The 12,456-nt window shown below is 42.5% G+C and overlaps 1 protein-coding gene across 2 annotated transcripts; it reads right to left on the bottom strand.

The window, feature by feature from the left end:
* On the bottom strand, positions 1-8,051 carry steap3 (STEAP family member 3, metalloreductase). 2 transcript variants are annotated; one of them, XM_071484934.1, is made up of 6 exons: positions 7,395-8,050; positions 6,325-6,618; positions 5,655-5,982; positions 5,062-5,261; positions 4,808-4,972; positions 1-3,534 (listed from the first exon to the last, which is right to left on the bottom strand). In XM_071484934.1, exons 2-6 carry the CDS (start codon positions 6,553-6,555, stop codon positions 3,244-3,246), a joined length of 1,215 nt encoding a protein of 404 aa, XP_071341035.1. In that variant the 5' UTR covers positions 6,556-6,618; positions 7,395-8,050; the 3' UTR covers positions 1-3,243. The 2 variants fall into 2 exon arrangements, with proteins under 2 accessions (XP_071341035.1, XP_071341026.1); XM_071484925.1 differs by having other exon boundaries at positions 3-3,534; positions 6,325-6,860; positions 7,395-8,051.
* Between the last annotated feature and the right edge of the window lie 4,405 nt (positions 8,052-12,456).

Genomic DNA, 12,456 nt, shown 5'->3' on the forward strand with positions numbered 1-12,456 from the left:
CCTTGTGGAACTCCATGACTGACTGTAGTGTTGATAGAAGAGTCATTATTAACATGAACAAACTGGAGTCTATCTGACAGATATGACTTAAACCAGCTTAGTGCGGTTCATTTGATGCCGACCATATGTTCTAGTCTCTGTAATAAAATCTTATGATCGATGGTGTCAAATGCAGCACTAAGATCTAGTAGGACAAGTATAGAGACAAGTCCATTGTCTGAGGCTATGAGGAGATCATTGGTAACCTTAACCAGAGCTGTTTCTGTGCTATGATGGACTCTAAAACCTGACTGAAAATCTTCAAACAAACCATTTCTGTGCAGATAATCACATAACTGGTTTGCAACGACCTTCTCAAGGAGTTTAGAAATAAAGGGGAGGCTGGATATAGGTCTATAATTGGCTAGAACATCTGGATCAAGAGTAGGCTTTTTAAGTAGAGGTTTAATTACTGCAACTTTAAAAGCCTGCGGTACATAACCAGTTGATAAAGATAAGTTAATCAGACTTGATATAGAGGTGTCGATTAAAGGAAAAACTTCTTTGAACAGCCTTGTTGGAACGGGGTCTAGAAGACAAGTCGATGGTTTAGATGAAGAAACTGTTGAAGCAAGCTCAGAGAGATGTACAGGAGAGAAACAGTCAAAATATAAGCCAGTTACAGTCGACTCTGAGGCTGCTGAACTGGACAGTACACCTGAGTCAGCTGTGGGGAGGAGATGGTGAATTTTTTCTCTAACAGAGACAATTTTATTTGTAAAGAAGCTCATAAAGTCATTACAGCTGAGGACTAAAGGTATAGATGGGTCAACAGAGCTGTGGCTGTCTGTCAGCCTGGCTACAGTGCTGAACAGAAACCTGGGATTGTTCTTGTTTTCTTCTATCAATGATGAATAATAGGATGTTCTGGCTTTACGGAGACTTTTTTTTATACGCCAACAGGCTGTCTTTCCAAGCCTTTAGAGATTCTTCCAGGTTAGTAGAACGCCACCTTCTTTCTAGCTTCCTTGAACTTTGCTGTAAAGCTCATGTTTCTGAGTTGTACCATGGAGCTAGCCTTCTCTGACTCACTACCTTCCTCCTCAGTAGCCCCTACTGTATCTAGAGTTGCACGCAGTGAGGCTACAGTACTGTCAACAAGATCATCAACCTGTGTAGATGTGAAGTTAAGAGAGCTGTTCCCTACTGCATCGATACATGGCAGTGGGCTAAGTACTGATGGGATTCTTTCTTTAAATTTGCTAACGGTATTGTCAGAGAGACACCTGCTGTAATGGACTTTTTCCCCAGATGCTGTGTAGTCCATGACTGAAAACTCAAATGATAACAGAAAATGGTCAGATAAAAGAGGGTTTCTGGGAAATACTGTTAGATATTCAATGTCAGTCCCATAAGTCAGAACCAGATCAAGGGTATGGTTAAAAGAGTGAGTGGGTTCATTAACATGCTGAGAGAAGCCAATTGAGTCTAATAATGAATTAAATTAAATACTCAGGCTGTCACTTTCAACATCTACATGAATGTTAAAATCACCCACTATGATAACTTTATCTGTGCTGAGAACTAACTCAGATAAAAAGTCTGAGAACTCAGATAAGAACTCAGAGTAAGGGGCAGGAGGACGATATACAGTAACTAGTAGGACTGGTTTTTGTGTCTTCCAGTTTGGGTGAGACAGACTAAGAATAAGGCTTTCAAATGAATTATGATTAACCTTAGGCTTAGGATTCATTAATAAATTGGAGTGATAAATGGCTTCCACCCCTCCTCCTCGGCCTGTGCTTCAAGGGATATGAACGTTAACATGAGTGGGGGGTGTTGATTCATTCAGACTAACATATTCATCCTGCTGCAGCCAGATTTCCGTCAGACAGAGCAGATCTACGCGATGATCAGTTATCAGATCAATGACTAGTAGAGATTTAGATGAGACTGATCTGATATTCAATAATCCACATTTAATTTTCCTGTTATTTGGTTCTGGAATAACAGTTGTGTTAATTTTTATTAGGTTTTCATGTCTAACTCCTCCTCTGTTCACTTTTGATTTATTATATTTAAATTTAGGTGGTCGGGGGACAGACACAGTTTTTAGGGGGTGAATGGCAGTCGACTGCTCTAAGAGAGGCGCAGAGAAGAGTGTAAGACTGCGGCTCTGCCTCCTGGTCTCAACTCTGGTTTGTCATGGCTTTGGCTTTCTAATAAACTCAGTGAGGTTTAGCCAGCAGTTTCAGGTTTGATTCAATGTTGCCTGCTCTGGCCCCAGGAAACATGTGACTATGGCCGCTGGTGTCGCTAACTTCACGTTTCTCAGAATAGAATCACCAATGACCAGAGTTTGTTTCCCAGCGGGGGTGTCGCTGAGGGGGGAGAACCTGTTAGAAACGTGAACAGGTCGGTGGTGAGCCGTGGGCTTTTGTTTAGGACTAAGCCTCTTCTTGTTACGAACAGTCACCAGCCGCCCTGACCTCCCGGCTGCTTGGGAGCTGCTGGGGGGAGAGAAGGAGCTACAGACGGAGCTACACTGGGTCGGTCCGCACCAGCTGCTGGGGGCTGGCTAACTGGAGAGGCTAAAGATGTGGTTTCCATGGTGCGGAGCCGGGATTCCAAATCATTGAGCCTCGCCTCCATAACTGCAAACAAACTACATTTATTACATGTACCATCACCGCTGAAGGAGGCAGAGGAGGAACTAAACATGAAGCAGGCTGAGCAAGAGAGAGCAGGAGAGGGAGAGAGAGAGAGAGAGAAGGCATCACTAACTGCTAAGCTAAAGTGGTCAACAGAGCTAGCGTGTAAACAGCTGTGTTTTAATGAGAATCTCACTAAGATAAGGAGAGAGCTAAGAGTGATCGAACAGAAGTTCAACAGTACAACAGATAATTAGTGGTTGTAGTGAAAAAAGAAAAAAAAAAAATACAACTAGGATCAGCTGAATTCAGGGAGAGCAGCAACAAACACAACACCACCAGCAACCGGAAGTGACACAATGCGCTTACTGCAGCACGTCACACGTAGGTCATTTTTAGCGAAATGAAGGTTACAGCTGGATCATGGACAGGTTAGATCACTGCTCCACTCTCTGTGTCTGTCTGTGTCTCCTTCTTGTTCGTGGAGGAGAAAGGCGGAGTTAAGAGTCATTAAGGAAAGTCCAGTTATTGCCTTTCAAAGTACAGAAGTGACAGAGTTTACACTCTCACAGAGATAAGGCACATTAGTCTAGATTAGTTTCCCTCTTGAACATTAAATGTCACCAAAGTTTCGAGGAGGCTCCGCTTCATTTGACTCAAGCTGGTTCTTGAGGGGCCGGTGTCTGTCAGTGTCCCAGCCCCTGCGGATCTTTGCTAGTCTTAATGTCAGGCATGGCAGAGCCAAGAGGATCCGTCCAACCAGGACTACGCAGGGCAGAATGAGGGCCAGCAGGTAGACTGGTGGCAGGTAATAAGGGTAGGCCTCAGGGAAGAAGGCAAAGTCCCAGCCGAAGAAGAGAGTGTGCATGATGGAAAGAGTTAAGGCAACGTAACCGAGTCCTGACTGGAGACACAAAAAAAGATTTAGATGATTAAAACCAATATTATTTACTGAACAAGCTCCTGGACACTGATCCTCCCATTTTCAAAAGTCATCACATTTGACGAACTCTTAGTATATACAAAAAACTTAGACAGAACACAATTACACACAGTAAATCACTGTGTTAGCTCAGCATTCATGTTTTTTGCATCCACAACAACGTCAGACAGATTATTTAGTATTTATGTATCCAATTAACAGGAAGCAGCATTACCAGCTGTTTGTTAGTAGTTGTTCCTGTTCCCTCTCTTTTAGCTCTGTTTTGGTTCAGATGCTACATCGTTCACTCAGCTGGAGTATACAGAGGCTTCACATGAGCCATGTGGTTTGACAAATTGCTCAGAGAGCAGACTTTAGTTTGTTGGCTGGAAGGATCAATTACAGAATCAATGGTTTTGAAAAGGACTTTGGCTTATGATGAGGACCTGGCATCATTTACTACTGTATGATAGGTTATGATGAGCTCCGAATCTGAACATTTGAAGAAAAGCTAATTTTTAATGTCTTTCTCCTTTGGTGCCCAAACATGACTATATAGAAAAACTTCACCTCCCTTCACATTCTTACATTCTCTGGATATATCTTAGACATTACTTCACATGAAGCTCATTTGTAAACTTAGTTTAGATTTTCTCCAGTCTAACATGTTTTACAATATGAACATTAAAGGCCTGCCTATACTGCCCATAGAACATAGTGGGACTCCACTGTTACAGGCTTGGGTCCCACTGTGCAGAAATGCTTTCAGTATAAAGTTACTATGAGGCTTCAGTGATCATAGTGAGACACAGTGTGTCACTTCCAAACTTTATCTTCGTGTCGAGAACCCAACCGGTCGAGGCAGACGGCCGCCCACCCTGAGCCCGGTTCTGTTGGAGGTTTCTTCCTGTTAAAAGGGAGTTTTTCCTCCCCCCTGTCGCCAAGCGCTGCTCTTTGTGGGAACTGTTGGGTTTTTCTGTGTAACAAAGTAAGGTCTTGACCTGACCCTGTAAAGTGCCTCGAGATAATGTATATTATGATTTGGCGCTATATAAATAAAATTGAATTGAATTGAACTGAATTGAATTGAGAGTTCCCTGATTCCTCATAATGACCTGTGGTGGGGGGGTGTGTCCTGGTGTAGGACGGGATGACTTCACAGCCACAGACAGCAGCAATGATTACAGCCATCTTTACTAACATTATATGGAGCCTGGACATTAAGTACAATCAGAAAATTCTGGTCTGAGCTGACCTGAACAAACGTAAACTCCCTCCAATTGAGGGCATTTCCCACAGAGGGCAGAGAAGTAACAGCCAGCAGACTGAGGACTCCAAATCCCAGAATCCCACAGGACAGGTAAAGATCAGACCTCCATACCTGCGATTCCACCCAGGACTTTTCAACACCAGCTTTCACCTAAAAGTGAGTGAACAAACACATTTATTATATGTCCACTTATGCAGACACTGTAATAGGTGTGTGCTGTCCGTCCACCCGGTGCTCACCTGCTGGTAAGCTGCATTCAGCAGTGTGTACCCTGCAGCCCTCCGCAGCGTCAGACACATACTGTACACAGCATGGAGGAGAGTGCAGAGGAAGCTCAGCAGGCCGAGCTGCTTCCGCCTGCACAGCCAGACATCTAACCAACATGGAAATCTCTTATATTTGGTTCCCCTGCCGAGCTGAAAGACGGCTGCTACCAGACCTGAGGAGATACACCACTTAATGTGACTCAACCAAAACAAAGGTGCTTGTTCCTGCACGAGGAGGACCAACACTAAGTTTGAATTTAGAAGAGCTATCGGAATGAGCCTAGCATGCCATGTTGCCTTATGATATTAAACTGCAGAAGTGCATAATACCAAAACAATTAGCAGAGTGTATCACAAGTCAGCCCCTCTCACATTATGAATAGCACTTTCATCCACAGCTAAAATAAAAAGTTAGTGTAGCTTCAAATATTTAGTTCCACTTAACCTCCTAAGAGTTGGAGCAAGTTCTGTATTTTCCAATTAAAGCAAATTATAGCAGCTGTTGTTCAGTGATAAATGTAATGTGTTTTATATTTGCATTCCTCGTTTTATGTTCTGTTCAATACCTGGTAGATAGACAAGAGCCAGTGTAACCAAGGCAACCGCCGGCAGCGTCTCATTCACCGTCACCAGTGGCAGCTGGTGGAAGTTGTTCTCTCCTCGGTCGAGGTAGGGCAGCAGGATGTGCCTCAGGAAGTTGTATCCATAGAAGAAGAGGAAGAGAAGGGACGTGGCCAAGATGGGGCCTCCCCAGGAAGGGAAGAGGATGAGTGGGGCTTCCTCAATGTCTCTGGATAGACACAGACCCCCCAGATCCACAGGGCTGAAGCCCAGACAACGAGCCAGCTGGAGCACTGTGGCTTTAGAGTCGGAGCAGTCACTGCAGACCAGGACCTGGAGGGGGTTAGATGATGGGAGGTTCAGTGGATCAGGATGGTATATCACCACTTCCTCCTTAGATCTGAACTGATGGTACAGAGTGAGGCATGTTTCCAGCTGCTGCAGTGCACGACTGCACGTGTGAGAAACAGCTATGAAGTCTGAGGTAGTGTCACACTGAGTTTAGTCTGATATCACAATATCATCATGCAACTACAGTAGGTGTGATAACCACTGGTGTGATGTACTGTACATATCAAAATCAGCCCCATACAGTTACAGTCTTACTGACTTCAGTTTGTCCTGAGCTACATGCTCTTTGCAGCCTCTGTGTCTCCACCTTTGCCTCCGCCTCACCTGCCTGCTTCCATCACGGGCTCCAGCCTGCAGCGCCCACGCAGAGATGACATTGAAGCCCTTCACCACTCTGCTCTCTGGGAACAGCTCTGCCAGCCTCTCTGCATGTGACTGCTCTCCACTCCTCATGCTGGTGGCGTTGCTGACATCCACCAGCACCTTCCCAGCCAGCCGCTCCCTCAGCCCCACCAGGGTGTAGTAGTGCTCTGGGTAGACTGCAACAAACACCATCCTCTCTGCAGCATCCACTGCCTCCTTCTGTGATCGCAGTTCCACCCCATCAGGAAACAGACCCTGGGGAATACAGTTTGGGTCACGGCTGCCCACCACCACCCTAAAACCACAGGCCACCAGCCGGATCGCAAGGGACCGGGAGAAGTCTCCAGAACCAATGACGCCAATCACAGGGCCCGCTGGGCACCAGGTCCCAGGCTCTGTGGCGCCAGATGCAGAACCAACTAACAAGGGCACCTTCATGTCACTCTGCATGATGGTGGTGGGGGGGGGGGTTGACACAAAGCCAAAACAGATCTCACCTGTGGACAGTAGCAACAGCAAAGAACTGTTATGATTTTTACCTAACTAAATAAATATTACTTATTATTATCATTATTATTATTATTATAGAACAGACATGACCTCACTTCTGAAAGTTTGAGAGACAGACAACAATGATGGTGATGATGAAGGACATCAGTTTAATACACTAGCCAGTAACAAAGTTACTTACTTACATCTATATTTGTATGGGAGTGTGTAAAATATTAAACATAAATGTTCCAGTGTGATAGATACCTGTTATTCTGCAGTCACAGGTCACAATTAATAAATATTCAGCAATAACACATGACAACGTCCACATCTCTGCATATTGACAGTAATATCAGTTATTGCACAGCCATACATTTGACATAACATCTATAAACGTATGTGACGGAGGAGAAGACATTAATTATTCGTCCACTTTGATTAAACAGCGTTTCTAAATCCATCATTAATGAAACTAACAACAGCTGAGTGACACGAATCTATGGGAGAACTCAACACACTTTCACACAAAACAAACTTACTGTGACGTGACTGAATGAAGCTGTCTCACGTCTTCTCTCGGCGGGACCTCCAACATGTATATGTACATAAAAACAGATATTAAAGCTTCACGTTTTCATATACTGCCTATGGTTCAGACCTGCTCAGACTACGTGCTGTCTTTAAAGGTTGTCCTACACTCTACACAACACTTACACCACAGGACAGAGCTGTGTGCCTGTCACGTGTACGGCATGCCCCGCCCACTGGTGCCTTTAATTACTCCTGATCAGCTCGGATTTTTCTGTTTTTGCTGTAACCTGTGTTTTAGCCTCTTTCACACTAGACAAAAACCTGCTAACGCCCGCTAACCTCGGCTTTGTGTGAAAGGGAACAATCGGCATTCACTCCCGGGCCAAATGACGGATATTTACTTGATCAGCAGTTATGTACATGACACCCGGGTGAGCAGCTGATTTTAACTCCTTTCCAGGCTGTGACGTGTTTCAGAGCACAGACAGTGTGAACACACCTGTCACCTGCACCTTGGTGCTGTAACACCAGAAGCACGTAGCTGCACCTTCTGCTGGACACTGACAGGAAAACCGACCTGGGAACGAGACGGGACGGATCCATTGCGGCTGACAGCTCACAGTGTCCTCTCAGGTAACGGGTCTGTCAGTGTGAAAGGAGTCAGTCGCCTTTTTAGCGCGTTGTATACGCTTCCTGGGAAGAGGTATTCGTATCTATCCATTATGTTAAAACTAAGGCTGTCAAAGTTAACGCGTTATTAACGCGTTATTAACGTTAACGCAACATGCCTTTAACGAGATTAATTTTTTTAACGTGATTAACGCTTGTGACATTTGAACCTCGGGCCACTCCGTAGCTCGGGAAATCAGGAAGCAATGCACCGAGGTCGATGCCGTCGTGAGCAGTAATGGATAAAAAAGATATTTTGAATGGCAAGTTCAGCTTCAAAGTCTTGCCAGATGGCTCTCTTGACAGGACAAAAGTCATTTGTATTTATTGTCGCGGTGAATTTACGTACCACCGGAGTACGTCTAGTCTCAAATACCACCTGTCGGCCAAGCACACAGCGGTGCAGAGCCCGGCGCCCCCTCCTCGCAGGAAGCAAACCATACTTATTTCAGCATCTTGTTTTACAATGCAGTTTGCACATGTTAGTTACTTGAACTGAGAGTATTTCTCATTGTAGCAATAAATAAACATGATTTTTTTGCATAAAGCAAGCATTTGTCTATTCTCATGTTGCGATTAATCGCGATTAAATATTTTAATCGATTGACAGCCCTAGTTAAAACGTTTTTTAATCACACATCATGAAATTACATACAATCTTATCAGCAGAACTGAAAGTTACTGAACTTGTACCATGTGTACTTTGCTGGAGTATTTCAAGTGTTGTGTTTTAATACAGCATAAAGAGAAATGTACCTTTTACATTTATTTGACAGCTTTTAGTTCAGTTTAGGGTTTAGTTACTTTCTAGACTAAAATATTATGTAGAAAACTTATAGTAAGTTTGTATGATAAAATACTTTGTTAAAAATTACTGCAGTGGTTGCAAACCTGGTTGGCACGTTGGTGCAGTGGTTAGCACTGTCGCCTCACAATAAAAAGGTTCTTGAGTGCGAGCCTGGGCTTGGGGTCTTTCTGTGTGGAGTTTGCATGTTCTCCCTGTGCTTGGAAATTTGGCTCCAGTGACCCTTTGAGGATTAACGGTATAGATGATGGATGGATGGATGGGTTCCAAACCTTGTCAGCTAACAACAAAACGCTATGGGGCTCCTTCATGTTTCATGTGTTTTGTGAGTTGTAAGGATTGCACCAAAAAGACATTTCAACTAGAACTAAGAGAACTTCAAAGAGAACTGTTCAGGGCCCAAAGAGGGAAGATTATATAAAAATGTAAAATAAAAAAGGTCGACTGTACAGCGTTTCCATTTTTTAAATCATGAAATATTGTTCAACCTGTTTTACACAAGAGGAACATCATGTTGTTAAACTTACATTTTACTGCATATTATTGTTATTATTGTTTGGCCTTTTAGCGTTAAGCATTAGTAGTTGTTTCCTCCATTGCAATCTGGGATATATCTGGGGCTGCAAGAGAGGGACAGAGACCTGAGGTGGTGAGTAGTAATTTTGGCTACGTGTTAGAGTTTGGTCAATTTATCACTCACCATCTAATGATAAGTAAATAAATTTAAACTGCGTCATATTAATCAAGGATGTTATATTCAACATTAGGATGAAGGAAAGACGTTTGATTACAGTGAATAGATGATGCTCCTGAAGTGGTTAGACAGACTTGTCATTAGACATGTCATTAACACACTTCATATATTCAGATTTGTTTTTCAGGATGAGGAGATACCAACAGCAGCTGACAAACATAGCATCAAACTGACACCTTTGGTGTTTGTGATACTACAACATTGATGATACATGGGCTACTATAGTACTGTTGGGTAAAATTAGAGTAACGTTAGTGAGACAAGCCTGCATTGAGTTCTTGAGCCAGTTTGTGTTGGGCTGCAGCTCTGTGTCAAACTCGAGGGCTGCATCAGTATTTCAGTTTTTGCTAAAACACATTTCTTGATATCTTCCATGCTTTTTTTCAACCCAGCTGTTAAACTAGATTCACCAAACACCTGACCCTTCCCGCAAAATCAATCTTCTCAACACAGTTTTATCAGTGCTCAAAATCAAATACTGTTTTCAGATCTTACACAAAGCAAGTCAAAATAAAAACTAAATAAAAAACAAAATTATTATTATAATATATCAGTCACCGGGTGTAGTTTTTTACAAAACCAGTAGTTTTCTTTTAATACTTAAAGTATATTTAGTTAATAAGTGGACTAATGTAGGACTTTTTCGTGTACTGGACTATTTTTTCACACATTTTATTGGTACTTTTAGTTAACTAAAGGATGAAGTATAGTAGAAGTATATAAACATAAAACAAACACAGTAGCTGTAATAAATGTGGTCTCATATCAACACAGATTAAAAGCTGTACTCTTTTCTCAGTCTTCATATTATAGACACATTTTTAAATGCCAGGAACAGGGGTATAGAGCTGCAGATTTAAATTAGACCACAGTCATAATCCTAATATCCTTAATCAGAAATATCAGAGAAAATACAGAAAAATACAGAAAACAGTTTTCCTATTATAATGGAAGTAGGCAGAAAATGTATTTTACCATGGCTGACAACTATAGCATACAATATTTGTGGTTTACGTGCAGCTGCAATATGTCCAACAGCACCTGAAGGCATCACATGTGACAGTGGAAGATAAGGCACACCCTGTGTGTCCGTGTGATAATATAAAGGTTTCATAACAGTGACAAATACAGAGCATGTCTGTCATGTTGAGGGTACTGCACAGTATCTGTGCTTATCTGCACAGAGACCTCAGATGTTGTACAGATGGAGCCACTCTCACTGTGTGGGGGTCACAGCCCCTGATGCTCTTAGTACCACTGGGACCGCTTTGGACTTTATCTTCCACTTGTTCTTAGCAATTAACACCACTGACTTTGGTACAGGAGATTCGGGTTCAATTCCCAGTCAGGGTGGGTCAATACCCTAAGGCAAGGGTATTCCTCAGGATGAGTGAAACGGCTCATGCTAGCTCGGACGTCGCCCTGGTTTACAAGGTCCAGGGGGACCAGGGCAACCTGATGAGAAAAGTAACTACTGTAACAAGACATTCATGGACTGTTGGAACTGTTGAAATGCTACTATACAAACAACCCCAGTGAGAAGGGCTTTATCCAGAGATTACAGGATATATATATATATATATATATATATATATATATATATATATATATATATATATATACAAAGAAACAACTTCTAGCGAAGCCCACGAGAACTGCTATCACAACTAGAGATTGATGAGGTACAACAAACATGCTACAGCAAGGGGGAGACATCATCCTGAGATGATCATCATGGGAACAGACAAACATAATGAGACAATGCTGATCTGTGTGGGGGAATGATGAACTGTTCTGAGAACTGCATTAAGAGCTGTGACGATTATGTTTCTGATGAGTGAACTGCATCAAAGTGACTGAGAACTGTAATTTGGCCAGGTCCTCAAAGTACCACAAGAGGGAGCCATCTCATTGATTTTCTGCTTTGATGTAGACGTCATCATGATGGTGTTGTTCCTCAATTTAGTCAGAGGTGGGCAGTAAAAGACCATGCCTATAGCAGCCTGTGTTGCATGAGCTGTGGCTGGTGAGAGAGAGAGGAGCAAAGAGACAAAGACACTGTCCTCCCTGGACATACAGGAAAGTGTCCTCTCAGCCACATTTTGGTCTTGAGTTCACGTGAAGTTCAATAATGGCATCCACATGTGCAGGAAGGTCTGTGTATGACACTGAGTGAGAAGCAGCTGCAGGTTTTTATTACACTTCTGAAAAAATAAAAATAATAAATGATAAAATAATAACATCCAGTGATCTGCTTAACATACCTGCTGCTGCTTGAATTTATGTTCACTTCTCAAACCCCCTGCTACTGTTCAGGGGCGTTATTGGTCTTTTAACAGCAATACAGGAATAAACATTTATTTCTTTATCTTATTTCCAAACAATACAGATAACATATACAATTAATGTTTGCAATTAATTTCTGCTAGATTACATTTAACAATGAAAGTGTCATTGAAAGTGATGTTATAATTTGTAATTTGTAAAAAATCCACTCTAATAAAGATGTGGGTGCCACATTTTGAATTATTTATCTCATCAATCCAAACCATAAAGCAAATACAGGTGATGAACAGCTGATGAACATATCTTAGATGGTTTTAGTCACTGGCTATGAAATCATGAAATCAAAAATGTCTCACAAATAATTCACAAACTTAGATGACAGCACATGAAATATCCACACTTTTAGTCAAAGTTGATGAAATACAGCAGGTCTCCGTCCCTGACCCCAACCCGTTCCTGTCTCACTGTCCTCCAGCTCCAGGCCTCTTAGCAGAGTCCTGATCTCAGTGTAGTTGAAGTGACCTGTACACTGTGATGTAGAGTTATTTACCATTGA

Source organism: Trachinotus anak, unplaced genomic scaffold (assembly GCF_046630095.1).
Source record: "Trachinotus anak isolate AG129_WGS33_773 ecotype Australia unplaced genomic scaffold, CSIRO_AGI_Tana_v1 ptg000001l, whole genome shotgun sequence".
In the NCBI taxonomy this organism is placed as follows: domain Eukaryota; kingdom Metazoa; phylum Chordata; class Actinopteri; order Carangiformes; family Carangidae; genus Trachinotus; species Trachinotus anak.

Excerpts from the sequence above, each read along its gene's own strand:
- steap3 (XM_071484925.1), bottom strand. The coding sequence starts at position 6,813 with ATGCAGAGTGACATGAAGGTGCCCTTGTTAGTTGGTTCTGCATCTGGC. Across the intron at positions 5,983-6,324 it reads CCCGTGATGGAAGCAGGCAG|GTCCTGGTCTGCAGTGACTG; the intron begins GTGAGGCGGAGG and ends AACCCCCTCCAG. Across the intron at positions 4,973-5,061 it reads TGAATGCAGCTTACCAGCAG|GTGAAAGCTGGTGTTGAAAA; the intron begins GTGAGCACCGGG and ends ACTCACTTTTAG.